This window comes from Mytilus trossulus, chromosome 6 (genome assembly GCF_036588685.1).
Source record: "Mytilus trossulus isolate FHL-02 chromosome 6, PNRI_Mtr1.1.1.hap1, whole genome shotgun sequence".
Classification (NCBI taxonomy): domain Eukaryota; kingdom Metazoa; phylum Mollusca; class Bivalvia; order Mytilida; family Mytilidae; genus Mytilus; species Mytilus trossulus.
In genome coordinates this window covers 56,290,827-56,300,439 of record NC_086378.1, presented here as the reverse complement: position 1 = coordinate 56,300,439, position 9,613 = coordinate 56,290,827, and the positions used below count along the sequence as shown (strand labels likewise).

Here is a 9,613-nt window from a genome sequence, read left to right as displayed (position 1 = left end):
AACTTTACTAGACATATATATAATTTGGTAACTGCTGCAGTCTCATTGTCCAGACAAGATCAATAGTTTATAAAAGTGCTTATTTGACATTGGTTGAAGTATCCTACGCTTGAAATGTATAGAACATTTAAACAATAATTTTATGTAAAATAGTTTACAAAGTAGAACCCGCATACATTAACTAATAAACCATATGAAATAAAATAAACTACATTTTTCTATTACAATACAAAACTATTCAAAAATATTGCTAAGGAAAAATGCCTCATTTTTCCTTGGTGATATTATCTCCCCGCGTCCCCTTTTTCTTGTTATCGCTATATCTCAAAAACCGTATAAGATTTTTACAAACTGTTTTCACCAAATTGTTAGTCTAGTCTTCAGAATGATTTGTTTTACTTTGACTGGGGTGATCAGAAGACATCTTATGGTAGTTATTTCCCTTTGAAAATTTAAAATAAACGATATGTTGGGTTAATTCATACAGTATAAGTTGTAGAGGCCTACAGTCTTTTGATATGCAGTCCTTGGTCCATATAAAGGAAATTGAGGTCAAGGTCAAAGGTCAAGGTCATGTTATAAGTTTTGAATTATGCTTGTTATCGTTATTCAAAAGAAACAGTAACAGTTGATGATATGATATGTTTGAAAAATAACTGTTTACAATAAGGCGCAACTTCAACTTATTCAGTCGAAGTGTTTTGATTAACCCTTATAGGAGTTTTCTCCCCTTATGTATTTGAAATCGTTATTTCTCAACAACCATACAAGTGATTGACCTCGGACCTTCTTATTTGAGTTCACTGACCCATGACCTTGAAATTGAGGTCAAGGCCAAAGGTCAAGGTCATGTTATAAATTTTGAATTTTGCTTGTTATCGTTATTCATAAGAAACTGTAACAGTTAATGATACGATGTGTTTGCCTAATTACTGTTTACAACAAGGGGCAACTTCAACCCATTTAAGTCGAAGTGTTTTGGTCAAAACTTTTAGGAGTATTCTCCCCTTTTGTTTTTGAAATAGATATTTCTCTACAACCATACAAGTGATTGACCTGGGGTCTTTTGATTTGAGATCACTGACCTATGACCTTGACATTAAGTTCAAGGTCAAAGGTCAACTTGACGTTCTAGATTTTGACCTTTGCTTTAAATTTGTTTTTGTTCATTATAAAACAATTAAATCTACTGTATATACCTATTAATCTTATTTTTCTATATCAGTTGAGGTACCAAATTACATAAACAAGTTTTCTAATTTTCATTCTAATTATCGAGGTGGAAAGACCTTCAATTGTTCTCTGAAGAATTGGTTTTTAATTAGTATTTTTATTTGTTTGTTCATTAGTCAGTTTAATTCAATGGTTGCACATTAAGTCAAATAAGTAGATTTTATACAACAGCAAACAATTTTGCGGTTATATATATTGGTATCACATCGTCGTTGTCATCACCCCATCACCCTAGAACATTTGGTGTCCAGACAATAACTTAAGTAAACAAAAATCCATGAAATTAAACGGGCGCACTACGTTTGCGCGCATTTGGGGATTAAAATATTTTACGTTTGCGCGCAGCTTTTGATTACATTTGCGCGCATTTATTTTACAGGTAATCTCAGGTAAAAATATAAATAAAAATTATATTAAGTTATAAATAACTATAATTTTTTTGTGTATTTTCATATTAATCAATTATTAATTTTAAAAATGGTTTGTTTATCGGTCAAATTATATACTGTTCATATTGAATTCTAAAAGCAAGTAAAAACTCCGCTATAGCTTAAGATCAAGTTACAATATATGAAGGGGCTATGGGCTATGTCACGGATTTTCTTAAAATTTTGCATACACCTTTGACTTATTGAATTGTGTCTGAAAATCGAAAAAAATCTGCGGTTTTATCTCTTTTTTCCCTGCCTTATGAGACTTATACTAAAGGAAGGGGTAATGATACTTGTAAATAATTGAAAAATTAATAGATAAATAAGCATTATTACCTGTATTTTCCCTAAAAAATAACTGATTAAATACTTTCAAAATATGTGCCTTATGATAACATTAAGAATGGAAATGGAGAATGTGTCGAAGAGACACCTTACTACGCGCAAATGTAATGGTAATGCGCGCAAACGTAATGCACCGAATTAAACACAAGGTTTATTACCACAAAAGTAAGGTTATAATTGATTTTTGAGGTTATGGTCTTATGGTCCTAACAGTTTAGGAATTGGGGATAAAAAAGGGCCGAAATAAGCATTTTTCTAGGTTCCAGACAATAACTTGTGGAACAGTGTAAATAAACCCATCATAGATACCAGGATTGAAATTTTATATTTATGTCAGACGTGCGTTTCGTCTACAAAAAACTCATCTGTGACGCTCGATTAAAAAAAGGTAAAATAAATTACGAAGCTGAAGAGCAGTGAGGACCTTAAATTCCTAAATGTTTTGCCAAATACAGCTAAGGTAATCTATTGCTGAGATAGAAAAGCCTTAGTAATTCAAAAATTCAAAGTTTTATTAACAGTTAATTTATAATTATGAATATATCCATGATAACTCAAATCAGCACAGAAGAGCTGACTACTGGGTTTCTGATACCCTCGGGCAGTGGCATAGACCCAGTGGTTGTAAATAAACTCATCATAGATACCAGGATTGAAATTTTATATTTAAGTATGTATCTCTATGAAATTATACTACAACTTTCCACACCACAAAGGGATGAGTAAGGGAAGTAATCCAAACTTGTTTAAAGTACAATGTTGTGTTTTTTTAATTACCTCCCTTACACTGCTTTTAAATTATGTATAAAGAAATGTTGTATTGTCTTGAGGTGATTAGCTGTCAATTTATTGTTAGAAATTGTTTTTTATAAAGGAAATTAAATTTCATCAATGATTGTGTACTAGTACGTATGCCATTTTTGTCGAGCCTGGGACTTTTGTCGCAGAAAGCTCGACATAGGTATAGTGATCCGACAGAGGCGGCGTTAACTAACTTCTTAAAAGCTTAATATTTTAGAAGGTGGAAAACATAGAAGCTCCATACTTTGTATATTGATGCTTCATGTTGCAGGTGAGACAGTCTGCCTTGTCAATCCGATCAACTAGAACGTTACCTATGTACCCAGTACAAAGTGTCCTCTGGATATTAAAGCTCTTTCAGCACTTTTTTAAAATATTTCCGACGTACGCTTTATCTGCCGGCTTATCGACAGCCAACCGACATAATCGAATACCGTTTTCTCATACTCTTATATATACCAGTGGTCGATACCATTATTTCCTTTATAGGGGTGTTCTCTATATGTTACCCTTACGGAGCATAGAGAGTCCCTTACGATCACCCCTATAACTTTAGAACCATCCACAAATTTTCCCGCCTAACGTCTCAATCTGTGTACCTCTTTCTCAAACGTAAACCATACTTTCTACACTAAGATTCTAATCAACTGTAACCTTAAAAGAAATAAATATTACAATAGATATGATTTTAGATGGCATTAACACATGTACATGTTTCTTTCAGTATTGTTTTGAAGCCATTTGATTAATTTAGTTTGCAAATTTCATAAATATACGCATACCATAAAACAACGAACATGATTTAAAAACAAAAATGTGTCAAAAGTACACAGACGCGCCACTCGCACTATAATTTTCTATGTTCAGTGTTCAGTGGACCGTGGAATTTGGGTATAAACTCTAATTCGACATTAAAATTAGAAAAAAATCATTTCATACGGAACATGTGTACTAAGTTTCAAATTGAATTGTACTTCAACTTAATCAAAAACTACCTTGACCAAAAACTTTGACCTGAAGCGGTACAAACAGACGGACGGACGGACAAACGAACGGACGCATAGACCGGCAAACAATTCCCCGCTACTATCGTAGATGAGGCATAACAATCGATATTTGAAAGTATAGCCATGGATTGATTTTTAACAAGTGACTAAGAGTGTTTCCGCAGAGCGACCAATTTGTTTATAAATATATGTGAACGTATACGTATAAGGACACACGACACAAACAGATATCTAAATACTGTACTGGTACTGTTGTATTGAAAGATTATAGTATACATTTGTGATCCGTGAGAATCTAAGGTATGTTCATTGAATTAGATGGTGTTACAATTAAGAGGGTGCATTCAAACTATTTTTGCAAATATATCTGCTCAAGCTGGTGTCGCGTAGGGTCGTATAAAACCTGCATTGAATTTTTTTTTTATCTTTTAGTTGCTATATTGTGATGTCCATACTTGAATGAATTTAACTTCTTTGTTATTCATAGCATCCAAAAATATTTTATAGATTCTTGCACACAACACAGTTTGACCCCAAAACCGTGCCTCACATTTTTGCTATTGTTTTCATTCTTTCATAAATCTTCAATGAAGTTTGCAACATCAATTCATAAGTGATCACTAAATTCAATTGGGTATACAATTTGTTCTACTGATGTTTTTGGAAATCTGAGACATGGTTTTGGAGGTCAAGCTGTTTTGTACAAGAATCTATAAAATATTTTGGGATGCTATAAATAACAAAGACGCTAAATTCATTCAAGAGTGAACTTCACAATATAACAACTAATTACATAACAATTAATTATGTAAAATCATGTCATAGTAAAATTATCACAATTTGAAAGATTAATCTTTCTTCTTTCTTTTAGTACCTCATTTATAAAATATAAAGAAGGATGAAATGAATTACATCAGTTTAAAGTCGTCTGATTGGGTGTGAAAAATATTTGTATTGTGCTACATTGTACCTTAATATGGCATATATATGAATGTAGAAAAATGGGCTATACAAATTATACAAAAATACAACAAAATAAACAAGATTAATTGATGGAAAACAAGTAACAAAAAAGGAAATACAATTACAAAGCTAGATATTAATATCATGTTTATATCATGAAATGATTTTGAAAAGGTTGAAAAAAATAAACACCCGCCACATTATTTATGTATGTGCCTGTTCCAAGTCGGGAGCCTGTAATTTCAACGGTTGTCGTTTGTTTATAATGTGTTACATATTTGTTTTTCGTTAATTTTTTACTTAAATGAGGCCGTTAGTTTTCTAGTTTGAATTGTTTTACATTGTCTTATCGGGGCCTTTTATAGCTGACTACGCGGTATGGGCTTTGCTTATTGTTGAAGGCCGTACGGTGACCTATAGTTGTTAATGTCTGTGTCATTTTGGTCTTTTGTGGATAGTTGTCTCATTGGCAATCATACCACATTTTTTTTATATGCATAAAAAAATAAAAATAACAAACCAAAATTATACAATTAATCATTCTATGTGATTTAAAGTGACATAATATACTGCCATTAGTGTGGTACAAATTAACCAAATACAAATCATTGAATAAAGGAAGGAATAAATGAAATACATATCTTTAAAAATAAGAAATACTATTTAACAATAAAACATTCTAAACAATTTTTTTAGAGGACAGTCAAAAGACAGAAAAAAATTATATTAAAAAAAAAAGATAATACAAATTGCTCATAAAATATTTTATTGTATTACTCTTCGTGAAATTGAAAAGGGATCTTGTTTGCCTTTTTCAAGGAGATCATTTAAAATTCCTTTTTCAAGGAGATCATTTAAAATTCTAGAAAAAATCAGACTACTTTATTTGATCTATGTAAGTCTGATAAAAAATGAAGTACAAGTCTGCTTAATCTATTCATACTAGTTTAGATAGGACATATACTTATTTAGTAGATATTTCATAAAGGACAGAAACTTTTTTGGGTACATTCAGAGGGTAGGACATAGATTTTTCTAAAGGGAGAAATATGAATTGCACCGGTCCCATCCCCCAATAAGTATGAACAGGTCCCTAATGCATCACACATTTTATATATTTTGACCCCCCCCCCCCCCCCGACACAAAAAAAAGAACACAAAAAACAAACCAAAAACAAGTGATATAATATTCTGTCAACATAATGCAAGACCGAAAACACACGTAGAAAGAAAACACACAACTACAAAACAATAGTTATATTTTAATATAGTAATTCTGATGTATGACCGAAAAAAACTTTTATATGATGATTTTTTTTTCTGAATGATATTATTATTCAATGTTTCATTTTTTTAAATCTTTTTTTTGTAGAAATGCCGAAACTGTACGTTGTGTGTATTGTTCTTTTGGTCGCCAACATGTTCAATGTGTCGCACGGAGTATCCACTACGGTGCTGGAAATGTTTCCAGAATTCAACGACCTCTTACAGAAAAATATAAAATCAGAAAGAGAAATTCGGACATTGAAGAATGATGTGTCCCGTCTACGACAAGAGATGAATACTTTCAAAACACAGACAGGAAATGCTATTAGGAATTTATTAAGACTTCATGGACTATAAATTAATCCAGGATTGTTTTACAATTTACAAACCCTTATATACGAATATTTTAAAGTCATTGTATTTATATTTATTTTCTGGAAATGTTTATAATTTTAGCATGTTGTTAAAACTTAAAGTATAGTCTTTTATAGTGAACAGATGTAATCTTTTCTGTACTTTGGCAATAAAAAATTAAGACTCAGCGCGTTTGTTGCAAAGCCAATATGCAAACAAGAATGTGTCCATAGTATGCGGATGCCTATCTCACACTATCATATTTTATGTTCAGTGGACCGTGACGTTGGGGGTCAACGCTCAATCGGCATGAAAGTTAGAAATGAATATAAAAAGGAACATGTATACTAAGTTTCTAGTTTATTGAACTTCATCTTTATCAAAATCGTCTTTGACATAATTTTTTTTGGTCCTCATACGTACAGACCAAACATCATTATGTCCATAAACGGGGCATAAAAACAAACTCCTTACACTAAATATCAAACCTTTTTATGAGTACTACACACTATATACACTAGGCAAAAGTCTGCCTATATGACAACCGCATTTTATTCTCTCGAAAAACACATTTAATTTGGACATTTAATTTGAATAAACAATCATCTCCTTTGTGGTCTTTTGCGATTGATATAATATGCCCACATTGCAATAAATACATAGTGAATATCAATTACTTTTTTCTTATGTAGTGTTGTAAATAAGGACACTCCAATAATAAACATATGTTATTTTATTGGTCGGAATAATCCTTACATCATATTATCTTCGACAAGGTTATTCATTTTCAGTTCTTACAAGGCAAGTTCATTTATTTTCAGTTCGTACAAGGCAAGCACATTCATTTTCAGGTCTTACAAGGCAAACACATTCATTTTCAGTTCTTACAAGGCAAGCACATTCATTTTCAGTTGTTACAAGGCAAGCACATTCATCTTTAGTTCTTTCATGGCAAGAACATTCATTTTCAGTTGTTACAAGGCAAGCGCATTCATTTTCAGTTCTAACAAGGCAGGCACATTCATTTTCAATTGTTACAAGGCAAGCACATTTATTTTCAATTGTTACAAGGCAAGCACATTCATTTTCAGTTGTTACAAGGCAGGCACATTCATTTTCAGTTGTTACAAGCCAAGCGCATCCATTTTCAGTTCTAACAAGGCAAGCACATTCATTTTCAGTTCTTACAAGGCAAGCACATTCATTTTCAGTTCTTACAAGACAGGGACATTCATTTTCAGTTGATACAAGGCAAGCGCATTCATTTTCAGTTGTTACAAGACAAGCACATTCACTACCAGTTCTTACGAAAAAATGTACAAGACAAGCACATTCATTTTCAGTTCTAACAAGGCAAGCAACTTCATTTTCAGTTCTTTCAAGGCAAGCACATCCATTTTCAGTTCTTACAAGGCAAGCACATTGATTTTCAGTTCTTACAAAGCAAGTCCATTCATTTTCAGTTCTTACAAGACAGGGACATTCATTTTCAGTTGATACAAGGCAAGCGCATTCATTTTCAGTTGTTACAAGACAAGCACATTCATTACCAGTTCTTACGAAAAAATGTACAAGACAAGCACATTCATTTTCAGTTCTAACAAGGCAAGCAACTTCATTTTCAGTTCTTTCAAGGCAAGCACAACCATTTTCAGTTCTTACAAGGCAAGCACATTGATTTTCAGTTCTTACAAAGCAAGTCCATTCATTTTCAGTTCTTACAAGGCAAGCGCATTTATTTTTAGTTCTTTCAAGGCAAGTGCATTCATTTTCAGTTCTTACAAGGCAAGCACATTCATGTTCAGTTCTGACAAGGCAAGCGCATTCATTTTCAGTTCTTTCAAGGCAAAGACATATTAAGTTGCTACAAGGCAGGCACATTCATTTTCAGTTGTTACAAGGCAAGCACATTCATTACCAGTTCTTACAAGGCAAGCGCATTCATTTTCAGTTCTTACAAGGCAAGCGCATTCATTTTCAGTTCTTACAAGGCAAGCACATTCATTTTCAGTTCTTTCAAGGCAAGCGCATTCATTTTCAGTTCTTACAAGGCAAGCACATTCATTTTCAATTCTTTCAAGGCAAGTGTATTCATTTTCAGTTCTTACAAGGCAAGCACATTCATTTTCAGTTCTTACAAGGCAAGCGCATTCATTTTCAGTTCTTTCAAGGCAAAGACATATTAAATTGCTACAAGACAAACACATTCATTTTCAGTTGATACAAAGCAAGTCCATTCATTTTCAGTTCTTTCAAGGCAAGCGAATTCATTTTCAGTTCTTTCAAGGCAAGCGCATTCATTTTCAGTTCTTACAAGGCAAGCGCATTCATTTTCAGTTCTTACAAGGCAAGCGCATTCATTTTCAGTTCTTACAAGGCAAGCGCATCCATTTTCAGTTCTTTCAAGGCAAGCGCATTCATTTTCAGTTCTTACAAGGCAAGCGCATTCATTTTCAGTTCTTTTAAGGCAAGTGCATTCATTTTCAGTTCTTACAAGGCAAGCACATTCATTTTCAGTTCTTACAAGGCAAGCGCATTCATTTTCAGTTCTTTCAAGGCAAAGACATATTAAATTGCTACAAGGCAAACACATTCATTTTCAGTTGATACAAAGCAAGTCCATTCATTTTCAGTTCTTTCAAGGCAAGCGCATTCATTTTCAGTTCTTTCAAGGCAAGCGCATTCATTTTCAGTTCTTATAAGGCAAGCACATTCATTTACAGTTCTTACAAGGCAAACGCAATTATTTTCAGTTCTTTCAAGGCAAGCGCATTCATTTTCAGTTCTTACAAGGCAAGCGCATTCATTTTCAGTTCTTTCAAGGCAAGTGCATTCATTTTCAGTTCTCACAAGGCAAGCACATTCATTTTCAGTTCTTACGAGGCAAGTGCATTCATTTTCAGTTCTTTCAAGGCAAAGACATATTAAGTTGCTACAAGGCAAGCACATTCATTTTCAGTTCTTACAAAGCAAGTCCATTCATTTTCAGTTCTTTCAAGGCAAGCGCATTCATTTTTAGTTCTTACAAGGCAAGCGCATTCATTTTCAGTTCTTTCAAGGCAAGCGCATTCATTTTCAGTTCTTATAAGGCAGGCACATTCATTTTCAGTTGTTACAAGGCAAGCACATTAATTACCAGTTCTTACAAGGCAAGCGCATTCATTTTCAGTTCTTACAAGGCAAGCGCATTCATTTTCAGTTCTTACAAGGCAA

At 32.9% G+C, this 9,613-nt stretch overlaps 1 protein-coding gene and 1 long non-coding RNA gene across 2 annotated transcripts; one reads left to right on the top strand and one right to left on the bottom strand.

Moving 5' to 3' along the window:
• The first annotated feature begins 3,767 nt into the window (after window positions 1-3,767).
• On the top strand, window positions 3,768-6,587 carry LOC134721565 (uncharacterized). The gene is made up of 2 exons (XR_010107881.1): window positions 3,768-4,117; window positions 6,153-6,587. It is a non-coding gene; the product is annotated as an uncharacterized LOC134721565 (long non-coding RNA).
• A 620-nt stretch (window positions 6,588-7,207) lies between these two features.
• On the bottom strand, window positions 7,208-8,281 carry LOC134722832 (balbiani ring protein 3-like). Its single transcript, XM_063586462.1, has one exon. It carries the CDS (start codon window positions 8,279-8,281, stop codon window positions 7,208-7,210), a length of 1,074 nt encoding a protein of 357 aa, XP_063442532.1.
• Between the last annotated feature and the right edge of the window lie 1,332 nt (window positions 8,282-9,613).